The 26955-nt window shown below is 38.6% G+C and overlaps 2 protein-coding genes across 6 annotated transcripts in view; one reads left to right on the forward strand and one right to left on the reverse strand.

The window, feature by feature from the left end:
- The window catches only part of LOC111161076 (WD repeat domain 76), a 52975-nt gene extending 33733 nt beyond the window's left edge, over positions 1-19242 (forward strand). The window contains exons 10-13 of the mRNA XM_022524558.1: positions 5162-5379; positions 13443-13595; positions 15187-15240; positions 18117-19242. Coding sequence (XP_022380266.1) covers positions 5162-5379; positions 13443-13595; positions 15187-15240; positions 18117-18372 — 681 coding nt within the window. The 3' untranslated portion in view covers positions 18373-19242. The remainder of the gene's footprint in view (positions 1-5161; positions 5380-13442; positions 13596-15186; positions 15241-18116) is intronic.
- A 3545-nt stretch (positions 19243-22787) lies between these two features.
- The window catches only part of LOC111140656 (FERM domain containing 5), a 314748-nt gene continuing 310580 nt past the window's right edge, over positions 22788-26955 (reverse strand). For 2 of the 5 annotated variants that reach the window (XM_022492858.1, XM_022492859.1), the window contains 2 exons: positions 26149-26492; positions 25875-25969 (listed from right to left, as the gene is read on the reverse strand). In XM_022492858.1, coding sequence (XP_022348566.1) covers positions 25922-25969; positions 26149-26492 — 392 coding nt within the window. In that variant the 3' untranslated portion in view covers positions 25875-25921. Of the gene's footprint in view, positions 26493-26955 lie in introns of all 5 variants that reach the window. The other 3 variants (XM_022492857.1, XM_022492856.1, XM_022492855.1) reach the window with 3 other exon arrangements.

A 26955-nucleotide genomic window follows, 5' to 3' on the forward strand; every position in this document is an offset into this window, starting at 1 on the left:
GCTACTACTGCATTGCCATTGAATATATTCTCTGTGCTGTACATTTTATCCTTTTTTATTCCCATATTCATTCCATTACTAGAAGCCTGTATCTGCCATTCCCCTTAACTCATTTTGGCCATTCTTCCCCCACCCCTCTGAATCCCTCTGGCAACCACCAGTTTGTTCTTTTTATGGTCTGTTTCTGCTATTTTTGGTTTTGTTCATTTGTTTTTTAGATTCTATATAAGTGCTATTTGTCTTTCTCTGTCTCACTTAACTTCACTTAGCAAAATGTCCTCTAGGTCCATGTGTGTTGTTACAAATGGCAAGATCTCATTCTTTTTTTTTTTTTATGGCTGAGTAATATCCCATTGCATACACACACACACACACACACACACACACACACCCCAGCATCTTTATTCATTCATCTGTCAGTGGACATCTGTAGTGAAGGGTATATATATCTTTATGAGTTAGTGTTTTCATTTTCTTTGGGTAAATACTAGTAGAATTACTGGATTATATAGTTTTCCTATCTTTAGTTTTTTTGAGGAACCTGCGTACGTTTCTGTGGTGGCTCTACTAATTTACATTCCTACCAACAGTGCATAGGCATTCCTTTTTCTTCACATCTTTGCCAGTACTTGCTATTTCTTGTCTTTTTGATAGTAGTCATTCTAACAGGAATAAGGTGAGATCTCATTGTGATTTTTATTTGCATTTCCCTGATAATCAGTGATGTTGAGCATCATTTCATGTGTCTATTGGCTATCTCCGTATCTTTGGAAAAATGTCTGTATCCTCTTCCCATTTTTTCATTGAATTACTTGGAGGTTTTTTGGTATTCAGTTGTTTAAGTTCTTTATATATTCATTCTCTATATATGTTCCAGATATATAAGGGATATTAACCCCTTATCAAATATATTATTTGCAAATATCTTATCCCATTTGGTAGGTTGCCTTTTCATTTTTTTTTTTTAATGGTTTCCTTTGCTGTACAAAAGCTGCTTATTTTGATGTAGTCCTAATAGTTTATTTTTGTGTTTGTTTCCCTTTCCTTAGGAGACATACCTAGAAAAATGTTGCTAAGTCTGGTGTCAAAGAGATTACTGCCTGTGTTTTCTTTTAGGAGTTGTATGGTTTCAGATTTCACATTTAGGTCTTTAATCCATTTTCAGTTTTTATTAATTAATTTTTAAAAGTAAACTCTACACCTAATGTGGGGCTTGAACTCGTGACACCAAAATTAAGAGTATCATGCTTTACCAACTGAGATAGCTAAGCACCGCCATTTAGGTTTATCTTTGTATATGGTGTCAGAAAGTGGTCCAGTTTCATTTTTTTCATGTAGCTATCCAGTTTTCCCAGCACCATTTATTGAAGAGACTGTCTTCCCCATTGTATATTTTGGCCTTCTTTGTCCTAGATTAATTGACCATGTAAGCATGGATTTATTTCTGGGCTCTCTGTTCTGCTCCACTGATCTGTTGTCCCAATACTGTACTGTTTTGATTACTACAACTTTGTAATGTATCTTGAAATCTGAGATTGTGATAACTCCCATCTTTGTTCTTTCTCAAGATTGCTTTGCTTATTTTGATGGTTTTATGGTTCCATACAAATTTTAGGATTATTAGTTCTAGCTCTGTGAAAAATGCTTTTGGTATGTTAATAGATATTGCATTGAATTTTTAGATTGCTTTGAGTAGTACAGACATTTTAATGGTATTGGTTCTTTCCATCTGTGATTATGGTATATCTTTCCATTTGTTTGTGTCATCTTCAGTTTTTTTTTTTTTTTAAGATTTTATTTTTTTATTTGAGAGAGATCACAAGCAGGCAGAGAGGCAGGCAGAGAGAGAGAAGGGGAAGCAGGCTCCCTGCTGAGCAGAGAGCCCGATGCGGGGCTTGATCCCAGGACCCTGAGATCATGACCTGAGCCGAAGGCAGAGGCTTTAACCCACTGAGCCACCCAGGCGCCCCTCATCTTCAGTTTCTTTGATCATTTTATAGTTTTCAGAGTACAGGTCTTTTATGTCCTTGGTTAAATTTATTCCTAGCTATTTCTTAGGGTACAATTTTTTTTTTAAAGATTTATTTATTTATTTGAGAGTGAGAGAGAATGGGAGGTAAGGATGGAGGGAAAGGGAGAGGAAGTCTCAAGCAGGCTCTGCATTGAGCACAGGGCCTGACATGGGGCTTGACCTCATGACCTGAGCCAAAACCCAGAGGTGGACACTTAACCAACTGGGCCACCCAGGCAGGCACCCCTTTTTAGTGCAGTTGTAAATGGAATTGTTTCTTAGTTTCTCTTTCTGCTACTTTGTTATTATGAGTTGTATGGAAATGCAACATATTTCTTTATATTAATTTTGTATCCTGCAACTTTCCTGAGTTCATTTATTACTTGTGAAAGCTTTTTGGTGAAGTCCTCAGGGTTTTCTATGTGAAGTATCATGACATCTGCAGACAGTGACAGTGTTAATGTTTTCCTTACCAATTTGGATGCCTTTTATTTCTTTTTTGTCTGTTGTGCTAGGACTTCCAGTACTATGTAGAATAAAACTGGTGAGAGTACACATCTTTGCCTTGTTCCTGATTTTAGAGGAAAAACTCAATTTTTCACCATTGAGGGTGATGTTAGGTGTGTGTTTGTCTTTTTCTTTTTTTCTTTTTTAAAGATTGATTTGTTTGAGGGCTCCTGGGTGGCTCAGTTGGTTAAGCTTCTGCCTTCAGCTCAGGTTATTTTCCCAGGGTCCTGGGATTGAGTCCTGCTTCAGGCTCCCTGGTCCCTGCTCCACAGGGAGTCTACTTCTCTCACTGCCCTCCTCCCGCTCGTTTTCTCAGTCTCTCTCTCTCAAATTAAAAAAAAAAAAAAAAAAAAAAAAAAAAGATTTATTTGAGAGGGAGTGCATAAGTGAGCAGGGGGAGGGGCAGAGGCAAAAGTAGAGAGAGAATCCTGAAATAGACTCTGTGCTAACTCAGGACTCAATCCCAGAAACCTGAGATCATGATCTGAGTCAAAATCAAGAGTCAGCCTCTCAACCAACTGCGCCACCCAGGCAGTATATAACTTTCCGGACATTTCATATAAATGGAGTCACACAATTTGCAGTCTTTTGTGACTGCATTCGTCTACATAACAATGTTTTCAGAGTTCATCCATGTTGTAGAATGTGTCATTACTTCATTCCTTTTTATGGCTGAATAATATTTTACTGTATGGATATATCACATTTTGCTCACCCATTCATTAGTTGATGAACATTGTGGATTGTTTCTATTCTTAATATTGAAAATAATGTTGTGGACATTGATGTACAAGTTTTGTTTTGTTTTTGCTTTTTTGTTTGTTTGATGTACAAGTTTTGTGTGAACATATTCTTTGATTTCGCTTGGGTATATACCTAGAAGTAGAGTTGCTTGATCATATGATAACTCTGTGTTTAATATCTTGAGGAACTACCAAACTGTTTCCCAAAGTGGCTTCACCATTTACATACTGAACAAACATGAGTATTCCAATTTTTCCACATCCTTGTCAACACTACTGTTGGTGACTATAGCCATCCTAGTGAGTATGAAGTCTTATGTCATTATGGTTTTGACCCTCATTTCCCTAATGATTAATGATCCTGAGTGTCTTTTCATCTGCTTATTGGCCATTTTTATTTCTTTAGAGAACTATTGGTTTCTCTAAATGTTGGATTCTTTGCCTAAGTTTTAATTGGGTTATCTTTTTAGTATTCTTAGATTTCTCCACTTACACTTTTATATATATGTATATATATAAAAGTGTATATATATATATACACTTTTATATATATTGTTAAGCCTTGTAACACCCTATGAAATAAGTAATGTTATCCCCATTTAACAGTTGAGAAAACTGAGGTAAAGAGGTTTATTGGCTTGCTCAGGGACATGAATGGCAGTTCTAGAATTTTCACTTGGGTCTGTCTGACGCCACTGCAATTAAACCCCTGCACCTAGCCATTTTGATACACTGACTGAATACTTCAGGTATCATTTGGGGGCTTTTTGGATGTACGGGGGTTGTGATGCCTTCGGTATATTAATTTGTTAGTCTCAGTTTATAATAGTATATATAACTTTTTATTAACTAAAAATCAGCAATAGTGATTCGTGGTTAAGAATGGTGGTTAGGTATGCTTCCAGAAAGTGCACGTATACTTAGAAGCAAATAGAGGTGGATATTTTTTTCCTTTTCACTAATGGATTCATACTGTATACATACTTTTTTGCAACTGGCTTTTTTCACTTAGGGACAGATTGTAGTACAAATCTGTCTCATCCTTTTTAGCAATCCATGGTGTTTCAAAGTAGAGATGTACCATCATTTATTTAAACAGGTCTCTTTCGGTGGACATTTAGGTTGCTTCTTAATGCAATTGGTATCTTTTTTATTTTTTAATACAATTATGGGGTTTTTTTTTTTAGATTTTATTTATTTATTATTTGACAGATAGAGATCACAAGTAGGCAGAGAGGCAGACAGAGAGAGAGAGAGAGAGGAGAAAGCAGGCTCCCTGCCGAGCAGAGAGCCCGATGCGGGGCTTGATCCCAAGACCCTGAGATCGTGACCTGAGCCGAAGGCAGAGGCCTCAACCCACTGAGCCACCCAGGTGCCCCTGCAGTGGGAATTTTGCAATGGACATCTTTATATATATTTAGATAAATTATTGTGTCAGAGGGTACAAACATTAAATATTTTGATAGGTGTACTCTGATTAGTTGTCAGAAACTTGTTATTTACTTATTTATACTTCTACCAAGAGTGAGTAAGTGATGAGCATTTGGCCATATGTTTTTGGACTTGGTTGGCAAAATTACTTGATATATTAAGGTATTTCAGCTGGGTAGAATTTACATTTAGTTCATTTCCTAGTAAGTGTCACAGAATAGATCTGCAACTGAGGTTTATTGGATTTAAGAGATGTGGCATGTAACCCTGACATGGTGGATGGGCCATTTGATTGTAGGTGAGTCTCACAGCTGATCTGTGCCTTAGTTTCCATTTCTGTAAAACGGGATGATCATTTTGCATTCTGCTTTCTGTGGGATGATGGGAGGATAAATGAAATTATTAGGTAAAGTGTTTTATAACCTTTTTACCAAAAAATTTATACGTTGGTGGTTATTTGTATCCTTAGGTATATAGAGATGAAAGAAGTAGCTTTTCCTCTTTTGACTTCTTGGGAGAAGATGCCTCCAATTTAATAGTAGGACATTGGAATGGAAATATATCACTGGTAGATAGACGGACACCTGGAACTTCTTATGAGAAACTTATCAATTCTTCTTCGAGCAAAATAAGAACTGTTCATGTCCACCCAGTGCACAGACAGTATTTTATCACTGCAGGATTGAGGTATGTTCTTCATAAAGTTTTGTGATTTACTCTTTTGAAGTTAGGAATACTGTTCTGTTTATTTATTTTTTAAAGATTTATTCATTTGAGAGAGAGTGTGTGTGAGTACAAATGGGGAGGTGTGGTGCAGAGAGAGAGAATCCTCATGCAGACTCCCTGCTAAGTGCAGAGCTGAATGTGGGACTTGATCCCAGGACCTTGAGATTATAACCTGAGCTAAAACCAAGAGTCAGGTGTTTAACCAACTGAACCACCCAGGTGTCCTGAGGGACTACTGTAGTTTGGATGTTAAAGATAACTGATTTTTCTGATACTCATATACCTAAATAATTTTTCTTTCTACACCAATTGAAGTTTTATTGAATATGATTTTTTTTTAAAGATTTTATTTATTTATGTGACAGAGCACAAGTAGACAGAGGCAGGCAGAGAGAGAGGGGGAAGCAGGCTCCCCATCGAACAGAGAGCCCAATGCGGGGCTCGATCCCAGGACTCTGAGATCATGACCTGAGCCGAAGGCAGAGGCTTAACCCACTGAGCCACCCAGGCACCCCTGAATATGATTTTTTTTTTTAGGAGAGATTCTTTTGGAAATAAAAAAGATTCTTTTGGATTTGGCATCATGTGAATTTACTTTTTTTTTTTTTTTTAAACAGAAAAAAAGTCTTTAATAAATCAACTTGTTTTATCTCAATAATACTTAATGGATACATTGTTTTCTACACTTAGAATCCAGAGGTTGTTATTTTTTTTAATTTTTAATTTTTTATTAACAAATAATGTATTATTAGCCCCAGGGGTACAGGTCTGTGAATCACCAGGTTTACACACTTCACAGCACTCACCATAGCACATACCCTCTCCAATGTCCATAACCCAACCACCCTCTCCCTACCCACCTTCCCCCGGCAACCCTCGGTTTGTTTTGTGAGATTAAGAGTCTCTTATGATTTGTCTCCCTCCCGATCCCATCTTGTTTCATTTTTTCCTTCCCTACCCCCTAAACCTTCCACTTTGCCTCTCAACTTCCTCATACCAGGGAGATCATATAATAATTGTCTTTCTCTGATTGACTCATTTCACTCAGCATAATACCCTCTAGTTCCATCCACATCGTTGCAAACGGCAAGATTTCATTTCTTTTGATGGCTGCATAGTATTCCATTGTATATATATACCACATCTTCTTTATTCATTCATCTGTTGATGGACATCTAGTTTCTTTCCATAGTTTGGCTATTGTGGACATTGCTGCTACAAACATTCGGGTGCACATGCCCCCTTCAGATCACTACATTTGTATCTTTAGGGTAAATACCCAGCAGTGTGATTGCTGTGTCGTAGGGTAGCTCTATTTTCAACTTTTTGAGGAACCTCTATGCTGTTTTCCAGAGTGGTTGCACCAGCTTGCATTCCCATCAAAAATGTAGAAGGGTTCCCCTTTCTCTGCATCCTCTCCAACATCTCTTGTTTCCTGACTTGTTAATTTTAGCCATTCTGACTGGTGTGAGGTGGTATCTCATTGTGGTTTTGATTTGTATTTCCCTGATGCCGAGTGATATGGAGGACTTTTTCATGTGTCTCTTGGCCATCTGGATGTCTTCTTTGCAGAAATGTCTGTTCATGTCCTCTGCCCATTTCTTGATGGGATTATTTGTTCTTTGGGTGTTGAGTTTGATAAGTTCTTTATAGATTTTGGATACTAGCACTTTATCTGATCTATCATTTGCAAATATCTTCTCCCATTCTGTCAGTAATCTTTTGGTTTGTTGATTGTTTCCTTTGCTGTGCAGAAGCTTTGATCTTGCTGAAGTCCCAATAGTTCATTTTTGCCCTTGCTTCCCTTGCCTTTGGCGATGTTTCTAGGAAGAAGTTGCTGTGGCTGACGTCAAAGAGTTTGCTGCCTGTATTTCTTGGAGGATTTTGATGTATTCCTGTTTTGCATTGAGGTCTTTCATCCATTTTGAGGCTATTTTTTGTGTGGTGTAAGGAAATGGTCCAGTTTCATTTTTCCGCATGTGGCTGTCCAATTTTCCCAATACCATTTGTTGAAGAGACTGTCTTTTTTCCATTGGACATTCCTTCCTGCTTTGTCAGAGATTAGTTGACCATAGAGTTGAGGGTCCAGTTCTGGGCTCTCTATTCTGTTCCATTCATCTGTGTGTCTGTTTTTCTGCCAGTACTATACTGTCTTGATGATGACAGCTTTATAATAGAGCTTGAAGTCTGGAATTGTGATGCCACCAACTTTGGCTTTCTTTTTCAATATTCCTCTGGTCTTTTCTGAGTCCGTATAAATTTTAGGATTATTTGTTCCATTTCTTTGAAAAAAATGGATGGTATTTTGATAGGGATTGCATTAAACGTGTAGATTGCTTTAGGCAGCATAGACATTTTGACAATATTTGTTCTTCCAATCCATGAGCATGGAACATTTTTCCATTTCTTTGTGTCTTCCTCAATTTCTTTCATGAGTACTTTATAGTTTTCTGAGTATAGATTCTTTGCCTCTTTGGTTAGGTTTATTCCTAGGTGTCTTATGGTTTTGGGTGCAGTTGTAAATGGGATTGACTCCTTTATTTCTCTTTCTTCTGTCTTGTTGTTGTATTGTCTTGGTGTATAGAAGTGCAACTGATTTCTGTGCATTGATTTTATATCCTGACGCTTTACGGAATTACTGTACAAGTTCTAGAAGATTTGGAGTGGAGTCTTTGGGTTTTCCACATAAAGTATCATATCATCTGCAAAGAGTGATAGTTTGACTTCTTTGCTGTTTTGGATGCCTTTAATTTCTTTTTGTTGTCTGATTGCTGAGGCTAGGACTTCTAGTACTGTGTTGAATAGCTGTGGTGATAATGGACATCCCTGCCGTGTTCCTGACCTAGCAGAAAAGCTCTCAGTTTTTTTCCATTGAGCATGATATTTGTGGTGGGTTTTTCATAGATGGCTTTGATGATATTGAGGTATGTACCCTCTATCCCTACATTTTGGAGAGTTTTGATCAAGAAAGGATGCTGTACTTTGTCAAATATACTTTTCAGCATCTATTCAGAGTACCTTATGATTCTTGTTCTTTCTTATATTAATGTATTGTATCACATTGATTGATTTGCAGATGTTGAACCAACCTTGCAGCCCTGGAATAAATCCCACTTGGTTGTGGTGAATAATTCTTTTAATGTACTGTTGGATCCTATTGGCTAGTATTTTGGTGAGAATTTTCACATCTGTGTTCATCAAGGATATTGGTCTGTAATTCTCTTTTTTGATGGGGTCTTTGTCTGGTTTTGGGATCAAGGTAATGCTGGTCTCATAAAATGAGGAAGTTTTCCTTCCATTTCTTTTTTTGGAACAGTTTCAGGAGAATAGGAATTAATTCTTCTTTAAATGCTTGGTAGAATTCCCCTGGGAAGCCATCTAGCCCTGGGCTCTTGTTTGTTGGGAGATTTTTGATGACTGCTTCAATCTCCTTACTGGTTATGGGTCTGTTCAGGTTTTCTTTTTCTTCTTGGTTCAGTTGTGGTAGTTTATATGTCTCTAGGAATGCATCCATTTCTTCCAGATTGTCAAATTTGCTGGTGTATAGTTACTCATAATATGTTCTTATAATTGTTTGTATTTCTTTGGTGTTGGTTGTGATCTCTCCTCTTTCATTCATGATTTTATTTACTCGGGTCCTGTCTTGTTTTTGATAAGTCTGGCCAGGGGTTTATCAATCTTATTAATTCTTTCAAAGAACCAGCTCCTAGTTTCGTTGATTTGTTCTATTGGTTTTTTTTTGTTGTTGTTGTTGTTTCTATTTCATTGATTTCTGCTCTGATCTTTATGATTTCTCTTCTCCTGCTGGGTTTAGGCTTTCCTTGTTCTTTCTCCAGCTCTTATAGGTGTAGGGTTAGGTTGTGTATTTGAGACCTTTCTTGTTTCTTGAGAAAGTTTTGTATCACTATATATTTTTTCCTCAGGACTGCCTTTGCTGTGTCCCATAGATTTTGAACAGTTTTGTTTCCATGAATTTTTTCAATTCTTCTTTAATTTCCTGATTGACCCATTCATTCTTTTGTAGGATGCACTTTAGCCTCCATGTCTTTGGGTTCTTTCCAGATTTCCTCTTGTGATTGAGTTCTAGCTTCAGAGCATTCTGGTCTGAAAATATGTAGGGAATTATCCCAGTCTTTTGGTACTGATTGAGATCTGATTTGTGATCCAGGATATGATCTATTCTGGAGAATGTTCCATGTGCACTAGAGAAGAATGTGTATTCTGTTGCTTTGTGATGGAATGTTCTGAATATATCTGTGACATCCATCTGGTCCAGTGTGTCATTTAAGGCCTTTATTTTCTTGTTGATCTTTTGCTTGGATGATCTGTCCATTTCAGTGAGGGGGGTGTTAAAGTCCCCTACTATTATTATATTACTGTTGATGTGTTTCTTTGATTTTGTTATTAATTGGTTTATATAGTTGGCTGTTCCCACATTAGGGGCATAGATATTTAAAATTATTAGGTCTTCTTATTGGACAAACCCTTTCAGTATGATATAGTGTCCTTCTTCATCTCTTATTATAGTCTTTGGCTTAACATCTAATTTATCTGATACAAGGATTGCTACCCCAGCTTTCTTTACATGTCCATTAGCATAGTAAGTTGTTTTCCACTCCCTCACTGTAAATCTGGAGGTGTCTTTGGGTCTAAAATGAGTTTCTTATAGACAGCATATTGATGGGTTTTGTTTTTTTATCCATTCTGATACCCTGTGTCTTTTGATCAGGGCATTTAGCCCATTTACATTCAGGGCAACTCATGAGAGAGATGAATTTAGTGCCATTGTATTGCCTGTAAGGTGATTGTTACTGTATATTTTCTCTGTTCCTTTCTGGTCTACTACTTTTAGGCTCTCTCTTTGCTTAGAGGACCCTTTTTAGTATTTCCTGTGGAGCTGGTTTGGTGTTTACAAATTCCTTTAGTTTTTGTTTGTCCTGGGAGCTTTTTATCTCTCCTTCTATTTTCAGTGATAGCCTAGCTGGATATAGTATTCTTGGCTGCATGTTTTTCTCATTTAGTGCTCTGAGTATATTGTGCCAGTTCTTTCTGGCCTGCCAGGTCTCTGTGGATAAGTCTGCTGTCATTCTAATTATTTTTACCACTGTATGTTACAGACTTCTTGTCCCGGGCTGCTTTCAAGATTTTCTGTTTGTCACTAAGACTTATAAGTTTTAGTATTAGATGATGGGGTATGGACCTATACTTACTGATTTTGAGGGGGATTCTCTGCACCTCCTGGATTTTTATGTTTGTTCCCTTTGCCATATTAGGGGAATTCTCTACAATAATTCATTCCAATATACCTTCTGCCCCCCTCTCTTTCTTTTTCTTCTGGAATCCTAATTATTCTAATATTGTTTCATCTTATGGTATCACTTATCTCTTGAATTCTCCCCTTGGGTCCAGTAGTTGTTTGTCTCTCCTTTGCTCAGCTTCTTTATTCTGTGTCATTTCATCTTCTATATCACTAATTCTCCCTTCTGCCTCGTTTATCCTAGCAGTAAGAGCCTCCGTTTTTTATTGCACCTCATTAATAGCTTTTTTGATTTCAGCTTTGTTAGATTTTAGTTCTTTTATTTCTCCAGACAGGTTTCTCTAATATCTTCCATGCCTTTTTCGAGCCCAGCTAGCACCTTGAAATCATCATTCTGAACTCTAGATCTGACATAATACCAATGTCCGTATTTATTAGGTCCCTAGCCTTCGGTACTGCCTCTTGTTCTTTTTTTTTGTGGTGAGTTTTTCCACCTTGTCATTTTATGCAGATAAGAATATATGAACGAGAGAATAAAATACTAGAAGGGTGGGAAAGACCCCTGAAAAATGTGCGTTAGCCAAATCAGAAGAGACACCAAATCATGGGGAGAAGAAAGGGCGTAAAAAGTTCAAAAAAATTAAAGAAAAGAGAAAAAAGAAAATATATATATTAGACTGATGAATAGAACAGAATCACCCACTTGATTTTGGGAGTATTTTGGTCTCTTAGAAGAAACTACCCTCCATAATTTTAAAGAAAGAAAGAGAAATACACACACACACACACACACACACACACACAAATAAGGGTAAACACGATGAAGGGATGGAATATGACTGTAAAGATGAAAATTTTAAAAAAATTCTAAGAATGGAGTTGATAAGTTGGTTGGGAAAAGAAAGAAAAAAGAAAGTGGGGAGAATTTGCTCAGGCTGGAGACTAGAACAAACTCTGTGCTGGATTTGGGGTGTATTTTCATCTATTAGATGTTGTATCCCCAAATTTTTTTAGAAGAAAAAACTATGTGTATACAAAAAATAAAGGTAGATACAGTGAAGGATAAAATATGCCTATAATAATGAAGGTTCAAAAAGATTTTTTTAAAGAAAGGTATTGTTAAGAGAAATTAGTTAAAAAAACATTAGAAGAGGAAAGAGTAAAAGTTAAAAAAAATTAGAATAAGCAAAAAATAAAATTTAAAAAAATTTAACTTTGCAAGACTAAAGAATCACGGGGAGAAAGCCATGAATTCTGTGCTTTGCTTTCCCCTCCTCTGGAATTCCACTGGTCTCCTTGATCAGTGAGCTTGGTCTTGCTGATCTTCTCGGGGAGGGGCCTGTTGTGATTCTCAAGTGTCTTTGCCTGAGGTGGAATTGCTCTGCCCTTGCCAGGGGCTGGGCTAAGTAATCTGCATGGGTTTGCTCTTGGGAGCTTTTGTTCCCTGAACACTTTCTGTAGAGCTTTGGAGGACGGGAATGAAAATGGCGGCCTCCCAATCTTTGGCCCTGAGGAGCTGAGATCCCGGTGCCCCACTCCTCAGTGAGCCCTTGGAGAAAAGTGCTCAATCACTCCCATCTCCCTGGTCTCTGGAGGCTCTCCGAGCTCACCCAGCCTGTTATCAAGCGTTTCTGTCTCTGGCACACAGCCCCGTTGGAGTCTCTAAACCCAGCAGATCCCTGCTGCTCTTCCAGGGGCATCTCCCCAGATCTGCCACTTATGGGTTCCCTGCTCAAAGAGCAGTGGCCTGACTGTGTCAGAGATCACAGTTTAAGGTAACCGTGAGCTGAGAGCTCACTCCTCTGCTCTGTCTCTGTAGCTGGTTTTCCCCCTCTAATACCTGTGAGCTCTGCCACACTCAGACACCCCTGATCCTTCTGTGACTCCGTGGGACCTGAGACCACACTGTCCCCGCGAGGGCTCCATCCCCGCTTAGCCTCTGGAGCAATGTCCGTCAGTGGAGCAGACTCTAAAAGTTCTGATTTTGTGCTCCATTGCTCCACTGCTTGCTGGCAGCCGGCCCCTCCCACCACGGTCTATCTTCCCATTGCTTCGGATTCACTTCTCCACAGGTCCTGCCTTTCAGAAAGTGGTTGATTTTCTGTTTTTAGAATTGCTGCTCTTCTTCTCTTCGATCTTCTGTTGGATTTGTAGTTGTTTGGAATGGTTTGATAACTATCTAGCTGATCTCCAGCTACCTGATGTCCTCTCAGCCTGCTACTCCTCTGCCATCTTGACTCCTCCCCCACTTTTTTTTTCTTAAAGATTTTTTTATTTGAAATAAAGAGAACATGAGCAGAGGAGGGGTCAGAGAGAAGGAGAAGCAGACTCTCTGCTAAACAGGGAGCCCAGTGTGTGGCTTGATCCCAGGAAACCCGAGATCACGACCTGAGCCAAAGGCTGACGCTTAACTGACTGAGCCACCCAAGCGCCCACATATGCATTTACTTCTAGTGTTTTGAGAAGAAAACTTGTTAAAAAAAAAAAAACGTTATATGTGATCTATAACTTGGTCTGTGTTTATTTTTTTCTCAGAGAGATTGGAAAACCAACTAGAATCTTGTCTCTATATATCCACTGCTTCATATATATTCTGTAGTTATGGCATTTTTCTAATATTTCATTTTTTATCTATACAGTGTTTGTAAAATTATTCCAGATCAGAATGTTTCTCAGTGTAATGAATATTTGAGTGTCTGTGTTCAGCGCTGTTTGAGAGCTCACTGCATGTACTGTGCAACACTGAGAATTATTCCTCCCCTTACAGGGATATTCATATTTATGATACAAGGTACCTGAATCCCAGGAAAAGCCAGCCTTTGATTTCTTTAACGGAACACACGAAGAGCATCGCTTCTGCCTATTTTTCACCTCTTACTGGTAACAGAGTAGTGACCACATGTGCTGATTGTAAGCTGAGGTAATTTGGGGAGATAGAAATGCATTGTTAAGGAATCTAGAGTCTGTAGCTACTGTGTAAACCAGTAGCTTTGTTTACTACTGCTCCCTATTAAATTGCTAGTATTGTTTTGTAGCCATTTCTATGTTGCTGGCCAAATCAGTAACCTGTATTTCATGGGTTTTCAGCAGTTTGGGGATCTGGAAATTTCCTTGCGTTTGGTAGGGAAGGTCTACAGGGAGTAGATGTCAGGCTTCCCTTTCAGCACTGAGTGATCCCAGAAGTCTCAGGAAAACCAGGCTTGTGATATGTTGGAAGAAGGATAATTTTAGCATCAGGACAGACTCTTAGGTTGGGGCTAGTGGCGCCTACCCTTCACATGAAGTGCTGAGTGGAAACTGCAGAGTCCCAGGCCAGGGGCAGGCAGAAAAGATAGCAATAATTGGGCTTTTGTACAAACCACTGGATACAGTTTTTACAGTTTTAGCTTTGGTGCCTTTCTGTAGCTACTTCCTAAACATGGCTTTAAAAATGTGATCTAAACCAACTGAACCAAAAATAGAAAATAATGACAATAAAAAATGTGGAGAATGTTAATACAACCACAGAGGAAATGATTTTGTTCTCTTCTTTTATTCCTGATTTTGCTTAGCATTGTAAGCATTTGTCATTTTATAATTTTACCTTAAGTAATTCTGGAATTCATTCATTATTCATTCAACAAGCATCTGTTGGATGTATACTGTGGGCCAAGCTCTAGAAAGGCACCTAATTTCTGTTTAGACTTTTCTGTTGGGAAGAGCATGGTCCTTACTTTGTGACAGGTGTCCAGTTTCTAGTAAAGTCTGTGAGCATTACCAGGTGGGTGTATTGAGATTTAGTCACTAGGCAGTGGCAGTCCAGTGTCTCCTTTTTACCCATACAGTTTTCTTTGCATAAGAAGCTACCTGTATTTTAACCATTCTGTTCATTTGTACTGCAGAGTTTACATTAGCTGTTAGTGATTTAGCTTTCTAGTAATCTGATTAGGCAATAAGCTGTAGGTGCCAAGAAGGGGGAGGTGATGTGATGTGGTTAGTTTCTTTCTGTTAGGGTACCTGGTGTAGGCTCCTGGACTCTTTGAGCTACCCCACAAGAACTCCCCATGGTTGCTGGTCAGTCGTAGTCTTACCAGCCTGTGGAAGTGACACTGTTAGTCCCTCAACTAATGAGTCTCATGGGGAAATTGCTCTTGATATGTGCAAAAATTTTTAGGTTATTTGTACATTTTCAGACCACATCCCTTTATAGATGGTCTGTAATTATTGTGAATCTCAATATAGGATCCAGAGTATTACTTTATAATATGCATTTTCAATTTGGTGTAATAGTGTTTAAATAAATTATTTCTTCACCAAACTGTAAAGTTCTGAATTTTATAATATTTTTTGTAATTTTTGTTAAATATATTAGCTGAAGTTTATTAAAGCCTGATCCTGTATATTTTAAAATAGCAATCATATTTCGTGTCATGAACCAGTGAAAAACTTGCTAGATACACTGATTTTCTTTCAGAAAATTTTTAAGAAACAGTAAAAAGTGTGTTACTTTGTTCTTGATCTTTGTTTTGCAGAATCTTTGACAGCAGCTGTATATCCTCTGAGATTCCTTTGCTCACTACCATCAGGTAGGTTTCCATATATGTTAGACATCTGATTGTCAAAATGATGTAGTAGGTCTGAATTTTTGTATTACATATTTTAAGTGTCCCAGGTTGCTAGTTCCTATCCAGAAGGGTTCTTGCTTCCAGGTTCTCTCCATCTTCAAAGGGTTCAATCTCTTTTAGTTCATAGCTATTCTTTGCAGCTGGGTGGTTATTTTTGGTTAAGGTGAATGACTTTATTCCACTTGAATTACTCATGTTCTCTTATTAAGGAAAATCGTAACCTCTTACCGGCTGTGAGGCCATCTAAAGCTCTTTTGTTTATACCTGTTTGTTGTGGACTTAAAGGGTTTCCCTACCTTCCCACTTAAACTTTCTCTAGTTACCTTCTTTTTGCATCTGCTACTTTTAATGTATGTATTTTATATCCAACTTCAGTGCCATCTTCTAGACATCCCTCTTTATCAGTATTTGTGAAGTTGGGACCAGAGTGTGCCATATATGTTAATTGTTATATCATGCATTTTAAAGTCTGTGGAGGCTACATTTAAGTGTGTTTACTTCCTTTTTTACAAATTGTCCCATCTTCATTTCCTTTTTCAAACTTTATGCCCATTAAACATTGATTCTTCTCTCTCCCTTCCATACCTTGGCAGCCATCTTTCTACTTTACATTTCTGTGATTTTAACTACTTTAAACACTTGATGTGAGTGGAATCATGGTATTTGTCATTCTGTGACTAGCTTATTTCACTCAACATTGTCTCCTCAGTGTTCCCTTATGTTCTAGCATGCGACCTCCTCCCTTTTTAAGGCTGCATAATATTCATTGTATGTATATACCACATTTTGTTTATCCATTCATCTGTCGATGGACAGTGGGTTTGTTTCTACATCTTGGCTATTGTAAATGATCCTGCAGTGAACATGGATGTGCAAATATCTCTTCAAGATCCTGCTTTGAATTCTTTTGGATATATACACAGGAAGAGGAATTTTTAAATTTTTTGAGGAACCTCCCTATTGTTTTTCTGTAGGGGCTGCACCATTTACATTCCTACCAGCAGTGCACCAGAGTTCTAATTTCTCTTTATGTTAATCATTCTACTCTTTTATTGTGATTATCTAAATGGTTGTGAGGTAATATCTCATTGTGGTTTTGATTTGCATTCTTGTTGAACATTTTTTTCATATGTTTTTTGGCCATTTATGTATCTTTGTCAAATTGTCTCTTCAAGTCTTGTCCACTTTTGAATTGGGTCATTTTTGTTTTGAGTTGTGGGGAGTTCCTTACATATTATGCATATTAACCCCTTGTCAAATATATGATTTGCAGAGATTTTCCACTGTTTGGGGGGTTGTCTTTCACTCTGTTGATTGTTTGCTTTGGTGCACAGAGTTTTTGAGTTTAATATAGTCCTGTTACTTCTTTTTCTTGTCCAATTGATTATCAAGTGACTGTTGAGAATGTCCTCCTTATCAAATACTTGTTGGTGTAGTTGTGATGCCTCACATGCAGGATCTGGCTATCTGTGTAGTTGTGAACACCTGGAATTTAGGTTAGTGTCTCTTGTCCTTCCAGATTTCCAATAGTATGTTGGATAGAGATGGCAAGAGTGGGCATCTTTGCCTTTTTCCTGCTCTTTGAGGAAAAGTTTTCAGTCTTTAACCTTTGAGTATGATGTTAGTTGCAGGCTTTTCACATATAGTCTTTATTATGTTGAGATAATTTCCTTCTATTCCTAGTTCATTGAATGTTTTTATCGTGAAAGGGTATTGATTTCGGGGCACCTGGGTGGCTCAGTGGGTTAAGCCTCTGCCTTCAGCTCAGGTCATGATCTCAGGGTCCTGGAATCGAGCCCTGCATTGGGCTTTCTGCTCAGCAGGGAGCCTGCTTCCCCCTCTCTCTGCCTGCCTCTCTGCCTACTTGTGATAGCTCTCTGTGACAATAAATAAAATCTTTTTTTAAAAAAAAGAAAGGGTATTGATTTTGTCAGATGATTTTTCTGCATCTGTTGAAATGATCATATTATTTTTGTCCTTTATGCTCTTAATTTGTTATATTCTATCAAATGAGTTTTGTGTGATGAATCATCCTTGTATTCTAGGTAAAGCTCCAACTTGGTCATGGTGTATAATCCTTTAAATGTGCTATTGAGTTCATTTTGTTAGTATTTTGTTGAGAATTTTTGCATCAGTATTCATTAGGGATGTTAGTTTGTCATTTTATTTTATTTACTTATTTATTTTAGGTATTTTATTTATTTATTTGACAGAGAGCACAAGTAGGCAGAGCAGCAGGCAGAGGGAGAGGGAGAAGTAGACTCTCTGCTGAACAGGGAACCCGATCCCACATCGGGCTTCCTGCTCAGCAGGGAGTTTGCTTCTCCCTTTCTCTTTGCCCCTCTATCCACTTATGCTCTCTCTCAAATAAATAAATAAATAAATAAATAAATAAAATAAAGTTGTATGGAATATAAAATGATTTCAGGGTTTGGTTATCGGGGAATACAAATATGGGATTATAGATTCTATTAAAATGGCAGTAACATAGATTATATACTTTTTACTTCTAGGGCTTCCGTTTTGTATGTGTAAAAAAAGGGAGGGCATGGAGTCCATTGAGCTAAGAAATAGTGAACAAAAAAGGTGCTGTTTTAATAGTGACCATCCACTGAGTACAACCACTAGGCAGTGGAGATTCAGAAGTACAGAAGACATCATCTCTGTCCTGATTTCATTTTTATATGAAATTAAGCTGATGGTAACTCAGTAACTTAATGAAAAGAAACTTGGCAGAGAATACCAGCATTTAGGAGTAATGCCATGTTTACCCTATGCCCATTGCTGCTTTGAGTTATTTAACACTATCCTTTAAAAAAAATTGTGTTTTTCACTAGGCACAACACTATCACTGGGCGATGGCTGACCAGGTTTCAGGCTGTGTGGGACCCTAAACAAGAAGACTGTGTCGTCGTTGGCAGCATGGCCCATCCGCGACGTGTGGAAATCTTCCATGAGTCAGGACAGCAGGTGCATTCTTTTTTTGGTGGAGAAAGTCTGGTCTCTGTGTGTTCCATCAACACTATGCACCCAACTCGGTATATTTTGGCTGGAGGTAATTCCAGTGGAAAGATACATGTTTTTATGAATTAAGAAAGTTGCTGAGTGTTTGGTTTAGCAACATCAAAATTGGTTCAAATTAATCAGTATCTAAGGAGCCTAGTAATTCATGTGGCTTGGCCTTTTTAAAAATATGTTCTATTTAGTTAATATAAAATTGCTTTATTAATAAGAACTGTGAGCAGAATGTATACAGTTACATACTTACATGTTTAGTAAGGGAGAAGCCTTTTAAGTCATTTCTGTAGATTGGGAAAGGAATTTGAGGGGAGGCTGTGATGCCTTCAGCACTTTTAATCAGGCAGTATGTTGAGAAATTCTAGCATTATAAATTACAGAGCTTTGAATGATCAGTATTAAAAGTTCTTGTAGTTTCACGATACGGTTTTGCTTCTGTAGTGATACTTGGATTTGTGGTTTATTTCATAGTTTGGAGTAAATATTTCTAGACTCACACTGGAAGGGATCCTGAAAGGTCATCTAACTTAGTGATTATGAAACTTCTTATTTTTTAATGGAGAATTCTTTTTTTCCCCCTCCTGCCTTTAAATTAAATTTTATGTGAAATCCCAAGATACTTGTTGAGAAGCCTTGGTTCACTTGGGCAGGGGCCTGTCTTTGTGTGCTGACCCTTTTACCTCCTCTAGATGGCTCCTGAAGCATGGCCAAGGAATCGTAGGGCTTTTAGGAACAGGGTTTGGATCTGCCTGACCTTGTAATCCAGTGTGAGATTGCCTTCAGACCAGTGTTTTCCAGACTGGCTTGTAGCTATTCACATGAAATCCATGTAGCCATGACCAGTCTTTAAAAAAAAGGAAAAGGAAAAAAATAGTAAAGAATAATAAATGTAATGGATAAGGGTTGTTTTGTGAAATTTAGTTATATGTGCTTACATATATGTAACTGTATATGAATATGCATATTCCGATGTAAAACATATGTATTTATTACTGTGGTATACTGTGGGTCATGGTTAAAGAAGTGAAAACTCCTGCCTTAGAAGATCCCAGAGATCTTTATCTGTCCTTGTCTTTAAACTCTCCAGAGGAGATTCATTAGCCTTATTAAGTCAATACCTTCATTCCTAATTCATATTGGGGGGAAATGTTATGATAAACCACTTTTGGCATTTTGTCATAAACTTTTTTTTCAGAAGTTAGTGCTATGTGAATGCGTTTGTTGGAAGGGTAGCTGCTTAGTTCAGTGACTAACATTTCTGTGTGATAGCACCTATCTGAATTTTTTAATTGCTCTTCATTGCCAAACTACTACTGAAAGACTATTGTAAATAGTTTTTGGCAATATGTTTGAATTCTAAGAGAAAATATCTTTTCAAATTATATATCACAGAAATAAAATGACATGTATAGTTTCCTTCTCTGTAATTAGAGGTTAAGTCTAATTTTGAGGCCTAGTTTATTAAGTAGGTTGTGAGTGTGTATAAGTAATAAGAGTTCTCTATTTTCTTGATGATAGGAATATAGGAATTGGTAAGTGAAATGGAAAATTAATTTATGAAATGGAAAGTAAAGCTAAGTGAGGTTGACTTCTATTAAACTTCCCTGGAGATAGTAAATGAAGCCTGTAGGCTTCCTCTCCCTTTTTTATACTTCATTTCAGTTTCCAGAGTGGCAACTTCTTTGAGAATTGTTTTTTGTTTTTTTTTTTTTATGATATTGAAAAATACTCGCGTCAAAGTTAGTACCATCATTTAAGCTTTGAATTCTTGGTGGTAATTGCCTGGTTTCTGCAATAAATGTTAACAAATTCTTGATGTTTCTCACTTTCATGCTTTTTTTTTTTCCCCATTTCAGCTTCATAAACTCTGCTATTTATATTTAATTCCACTTAATAGAGTTCTGTCTTCTTGAGGCAATGCAGGAAGGAAGGAGAGTGGGGGGACTTGTTTCTCCATGACAAGCTGTATAATGGAGAAATTGTTTAAATCTAGAAAGCACATAAAGGAAAAGTGTCTCTCTTAGGACATCTTTAAACTGTAATCTGTTGTGAAAGGTACTTCTCCCAGAGACTTGGTTAAAGCTGTGTGGCTAGCTACTGTAATTGTTTGTATTTTTTGATTGCTCTCTCTTTTTGGGATAAACTTTTTTTTTTAGGTTATGCTTTATGATATCCCTTAAGCATGTAAGCTCTCTATTCCCCCTGAGTCATTTTCTTTGAGATGCCCAGCCTTTCTTTATGTGACTTTAAGGAGGAAGGAGATGATTCTCATCATATGTGGACAGGTAGGTGACACTATAGATGATCAGGAATTGGTAAAATCTGATTGATTCAGTCCTATTTTGGTATCCAGGTCTTTGAATTTCCTTTCCACAGAGATGACTTTGAAAAGGCAGTTCTCCAGGAAAGCAGGGAGCTTGAGGGCTGTGATTACAGAGATTTAAATCTTTTCAGTCAGTTACAGTACATGGGAAGTGGGGAGGGCAGGCACATGTGCCTTCTATATCAAACCCAAGAGGAAGAAATATATGCCCTCTAACTCCAGATTCCAAAAATCTAAGTGGCTATTGTTAGGCTGTCCCTTCTCACTTCGTACTTCTTTTGGTTTTTCCTTTGTGGCATTGTGCTGAAGGCCAGTAAGGAGTTTTAGTTCCAGGACAGCATAGATCCATATTTGGGTTCATTTGGCTATAAATGTTTTTGGATTTTCAAATGAAAAGGTGAAATTTTGTGAGGAAGATAACATTTAGTCAGGAGTAAAACATTTTAAGGTATCTCTTCCTAAAATGGAAGATGTAGGAGGAAACATTTTAAAAGTATCTTGTGCATGTTTGATTCCACTCCATCAGCAAGTTGTAAGGGTAGAGGAAGAGGGTATGGGTATGTAGAGGAAAGGAAGCCTGTTCATGAACTAAAACCAGCAGTGTAATCATGTGCAGAGGGGCTTAGTTATGGTTGAGGAACCCTAAGCAGAGGGAGTGAGTGGTGGATCCAGCCCTGAAAGGGTATATACATAGGGGAGTCTTCATTAGGAATCCAGAGAAGAGTGGCTGCTTTAAAGCTTTGGATCATGGGCAATCACTCACATCCAGGGGTTCTTCGGCTTTTCTCTCTGCAGATGACTTTAAGCAAAGACATTTGTCATCAAAAAAACAAACAAACCCCCCCCCCAAAACCAACAAAAAACACTCCACTAAGACAGGATCCTAGATATCATTTTATAGGTGATAGGAACTTCTGAAAATTTGGAGATGAGTAATATAACCTGATCAGTGCTTTAGGAAGATGATCTGGTAGCAGAATGGAGCACTGAAGGGCAGGTAGAAATGAAAACAGAGATAATAAACTAGCACAGTTGAACCTAGTTTCACCTTTTATCCTCAGGGAATTTAGAAGACCATTACCAGTTCCATAGCTTGAGTGATGGTTACATAATCAGGTGAGATAATGTTATAGGAATGTAGTTTGTAAGTTGTAATTATGAGGTTACTATAGTGGTGACACCATTCTGTTCCTTTCACAGGAAGGGTTTTCTGTTCTCCCTCTTACTTCAGGCTTGAGTAAGAACACTGGTCTAGAAGCTAGACCATCTAGGTTTCTTTTTTTTTTTTTTAAGATTTTATTGATTTATTCAACAGAGAGAGAGAGAGAGAGATCACAAGTAGGCAGAGAAGCAGGCAGAGAGAGAGGGGGAAGCAGGCTCCCTGCTGTGCAGAGAGCCTGATGTGGGGCTCGATCCCAGGACCCTGAGATCATGACCTGAGCTGAAGGTAGAGGCTTAACCCACTGAGCCACCCAGGCGCCCCTCTAGGTTTCTTTTTATTTTTAATTGTATTTTTAAGATTTTAAAAAAATTTAAAAAAATTTTTAACTAATCTCTTTACCCACTGTAGGGCTCAGGCTCAAAACCCTGAGATCAAGAGTCTTATGCTTTACCTACTGAGCCAGCCAGGTACCCTGGACCATCTAGGTTCTACTTTTGGGTTCTAAGACTGACTATGTAGCCTTAGGAAAATTACTCCTTGGTTTTCCTCATGAGAAGAATGAGATCCAATTCATCTGTAAAATCATTCCATTATTACAGCTTCCAAGTTTTTTTTTTTTTTTTTTTTTTTATTTATTTGACAGAGATCACAAGTAGGCAGAGAGGCAGGCAGAGAGAGAGGAGGAAGCAGGCTCTCTGCTGAGCAGAGAGCCCAATGCGGGGCTCGATCCCAGAACCCTGGGATCATGACCTGAGCCGAAGGCAGAGGCTTTAACCCACTGAGCCACCCAGGCGCCCCAGCTTCCAAGTTCTTAATCGTATTTATTTGTGGGGAGGGACAAGGATAATGGATGGATATAAGCCAAATGACTGTTTTAAGTGATTCTAGTCATGAACAGTAGTCAGCTATAACAATACCCCTGGTATCTTTTTATCTACATGTTGTTGGTAACTTTGAGGAAAAAGTGAGACAAGCTAGAAGTTAAAAAAAGAGTCCACTCTTCCATGATATTTAAATATTTATTTAAGTTTAAAAAATAATTTTCATGGCACCAATGATTTTATGCTAACTACATACTGCATATGTAGAAAAAAGTACATTGCTTTGAGGAAAAATGTAACTTAGAATTTTTGGCACACGAAAGGTTAACAACTATACTTTTTAATGAAACTAAGAAATTCACATTTGCAGGTAGTTTACCTTCTACTGCTTAAAGATGCAGTACACTATTCTTTAGTAAGAGTTTTATTTCCTCTGATGGATGAAGCTATGGAAACCATTGTTTTATTTTCTACAATGAGATCAAACTAATTTTGAGAGAAAATGGGAGACATAGTAGAACACAGTTAAACCAGGTTAAAAATTTAACAATGTTTAATAATGGGGAGATACCAAAAAAAGACTAGTCATCAACAAAGGAGGTTTGTTATTCAAGCAGTATTTGAAAAGCAAATCGAAGGAAACTTTACTATCTGTATTTTCTGGGGTAAGCCCTGGAAAAAAACCTAAAAATTCTGTTCAGAGAGCAAAGTCCAGCTCTTAGAAGTGGTATGGACTATTATTTTGTTAGAACTCTAGACACAAGTAACATACCAGGAAATGGAATACTGCATCTTTCTTTAATGTGAGTATGAAAGGTCAGTGTCAAGGCTATCACTCACTGCATAGAAACACCGTATTCTACAGACTGAGGTAGGAACACTACACTAAAAGATAATCTGCTATGTTGCATAAGACAGTAGATATCCAGGTTAAAACCAGCCCCCTATCTCCTGACAGCCTTTTCATCTCTGAGTCTACTTTTCACTCAGTCCTGTGCTAAATAAAGCTTTTCCTGTGTAGATGACAAGTGGCAGTGGCTAGTTGGTTCTAAGTGATCCCTAATTTTTACTAGGATCTCCCTCAGTTTGTCTTGTCACTTGGTAAATAGATGTTTGTAATTCTGCCCAAGTTGTTGCTGGTATGGAAATGATCAGACATTCTTCTTCCATTCTTAGATTCTGGCCGAGTTTTAGCATTTCAACACTTGATCTTGCTCATCTTGGCATCAGATACCTCTTTGCTGGTTGGTTGTTCAAGCACCCTTTATACAAACATCCCCAGTTTTGCCACTGGGAAATGGTCCTGGATCTGTAGCAAGTCAGGAATGGGAGCAGAGCCGGCCCTCTTTCTGCTAACATACTGGTAAGGAGCCGTTTTATTGTCTAGATGGAGTTGGCAAATTATGGCCTATGGTCCAAATTCAGCTCATTATCTATTTTTATAAATTTTTTATTGGAACACAGTCACACTCCTTTGTTTATGTATTACCTGTGGATGGCTGTTTTTGTGCTATGACGGCAGAGTTGAGTAGTTGCTACAGAGTATGGCCCACAAAACCAAACTAAAAAAATATTATCTGGCACTTTACAGAAGTAGTTTGCCAACCCCTAGTCTAGATGAAGGGGCATTTAAAATTACACAATCCACTCCCCCACTCTGTGGCCCCTATTAATTCTATAGCTGTTATACTCTGTACATGGACATGATTCTGCTATTTCAGAGGACAAACTAGGGGAGAGCAAATCTACAAGCGACTCATTCTGTTCTGCATTTGGGGCTGCCCAACATCATAGGAAGTTAGCAGCAGCTCCACTGTTGTGGGGTTCCCAGGTACATGTATACTGACCATCCTTAAATGAGTCCTCAGGCCCCAGATGACTTAGAAATCTCTCCCTGAGATGAAAACAAGATCTTGTGAGTGGTTGTGAAGAGTTTGCAGAGCTTGGGTCTTGGACCCCACACTCACCCTTCCTGTGCTGTTCTTCTGCATGCTTCCACAGCTTCCTTCAGCAAGGATGGCCAATGCTTTCCTACAATTTTTATTTTCCTGATGTGGAGGCTGACCCTAGGGGGCAGTATTTCTACAACTAAGTGTTGGTCTCTACCACATTCACCATTTTTCTTATGTAGGCATCCTTTAGTATGCCTGTTCAAAGAGATTCTTTCCCTGGTCCCTTTCAAGGCTGTTTGTTGATCTTGGAATTCTGTTTTCTGAAGCTTTTCATTCTCAGGATCAGTTTCTTTCTTGCATCGTTTAGTTCATCAGGCTCTATTTTCTTAATCCATAAAGTAAAAACAAAATATGAATTGATAAGAAAATAACATTTCCTGTTAAAATATAAATTGAAATAGTTTTTTTGCGGGGGGTTGTACAAAATAGGTACTGCTTTCTGAATCTCAACAGTTTCTCAAGTACCTTGGCTCTGGTTTCTGTTAAGTACACTCTGTCCAACATTTCTGATAGTCCTATCTCTGGCACCACTGAATTCAACTAACATCTCTGGAACACTATAAAAATCTTGAGGTTCTTCAGAAAAAAAATCACAGAAGTCTAATAAGTTCATTATACAAGACTTATGGTGATGCCCACTAGTATCTATTCTAAGGGGACAGACTTACCCCACCCCTGCTGCTGCTGCTGCTGTAGCGGTGGTCCCTTCAGATGCCCACTCTGCTCAGATTTGAAAAAAACAAAAGGAAAAGAAAATCCAACTCAGACCATCATAAGAAGCAACTTTCCATTTAATCATTCTACATGGATGTTTACTTTTTAAAAAATCTCTGTCTGGCAAGAAAACCTAGATAGTTCCCATTGTCTAGACCCCTTGCCTGCCCTGCTGAGGCTGCACTGATGAGTCTCCTGGAGCCCAGTAGGAAAGCTCCTGCAGAATACAGAAGACAGCAGCTCTCCAGTCTTCAACTAGTGTCCCATCTGCTAGGTGACACTACTGCAATAATCAGTAATAGTAAAATAAATTTTTATTTGATACTTTGAAAATAATACACATCTATGAAAAATCAAAATTCACAACCAAAAATTATCCTGCAAATTGGGAGGATGAGAAACAGAGTCGCTGAGCCTTTCTTGAAAGAACCTCTGAAGTAAATGAGTTTTCCCAGTTTGTTTAGACAGGGCATGAGCCTATCCTTTTTTTCTTCTGGGAAATGACCCTCCTAGGCTGTGGACTTTGAGTCATGAGAGGAGGACTTGGTACATGTGCCGATGGTTCCGCGATGGGTCCCATTGCTGGGAATGGGTAGCCGGGCTCCTTGGTCCACCTGGCTAGTTATTAGGAGGAGTCATGCCTTCTCAGGTGTCAATGAGCAGGCTCACCACTGAGCGGATTTTGCAGGCAAACCATCGCCTGAGGGGACAAAAGTATTGATAGTGGAATTGTTCAAATTCGGGGGTCTGGCGGATATCGCGGAAAAAGGCAATGTCAAGGTCAGACTCGGTAAGGATGATCAGGAGGAGGAGCAAAACAAAGAGGAGTCCCATGGTCACAAGGAGCAAACGGAGCACACTTAAAACAAACTTATTCACCTGTTCCTCCTCTGGCCTGCCGTGCCCCTGACAGAGGGCCCTCAGCTCTCCCCCAAGGGCCTCCACCTCTGCAGCAGTTGGAGTGCTGGCCTCAGACTCCTTCTCCTCTTCGATGCTGCAGGTGGCCCCATTGATCTGCCGGGAAAGCAGCATCAGCTCCAGGCTGTGCTCGGCCACAGGCGTGGGCAGCACACTGTCTGCAGGGCTGTAGGCTTCGTCTGCAATCACAGCGACTCGCTCATTGCTGTCTGCCCGGCTGCTTCTCACGTGAGGCAAGAAGGTGTCCCCATGGGAGGAAGAACGCACTGGTGTGGAATGGGCACTGTCCCGTAGGGACTCCAGGCCTGGAAAGGCAAAAGTAATATGAGTAGGCTTTCTGGGTCCTAGTGTACACTTTGCTGTCTGGTGGAGGCAGCACCCATTCTGTTTTATATGGTTACCAAAATTTTGCAGTGGCCACTGCACTGTTTTGATATATCAGGAAGAGGATAAGAGAAGCAGTAAGACACCAAAGTGGCTGTGGTTGGAAGTTTCTTTTCTTTTTTTCCTTTGTGCTTAGGGTTTTGGCAAGATTTGTTCAAGATTCTGTCTTTCTGGCTTTTGATGTCCTGGGCCTGGTTTTAGCCCCAATTGAAAGACAGCTGAATCACAGACTCCCTAATTCAGAGCTGGGGCCACAGTTCAGGGAGCTCAAGATTCCCTCTTGGGCCGAGGGCCTTGAGAGGCAGAAAGGGGGAGGAGAAGACTATTTTGCTTTACTGGGCCTCATCAAATACTGATTCTGGAACTGTGTTTCCTTCTAACATG

Source organism: Enhydra lutris, unplaced genomic scaffold (genome assembly GCF_002288905.1).
Source record: "Enhydra lutris kenyoni isolate GAN:26980312 unplaced genomic scaffold, ASM228890v2 scaffoldscaffold4, whole genome shotgun sequence".
Lineage (NCBI taxonomy): Eukaryota > Metazoa > Chordata > Mammalia > Carnivora > Mustelidae > Enhydra > Enhydra lutris.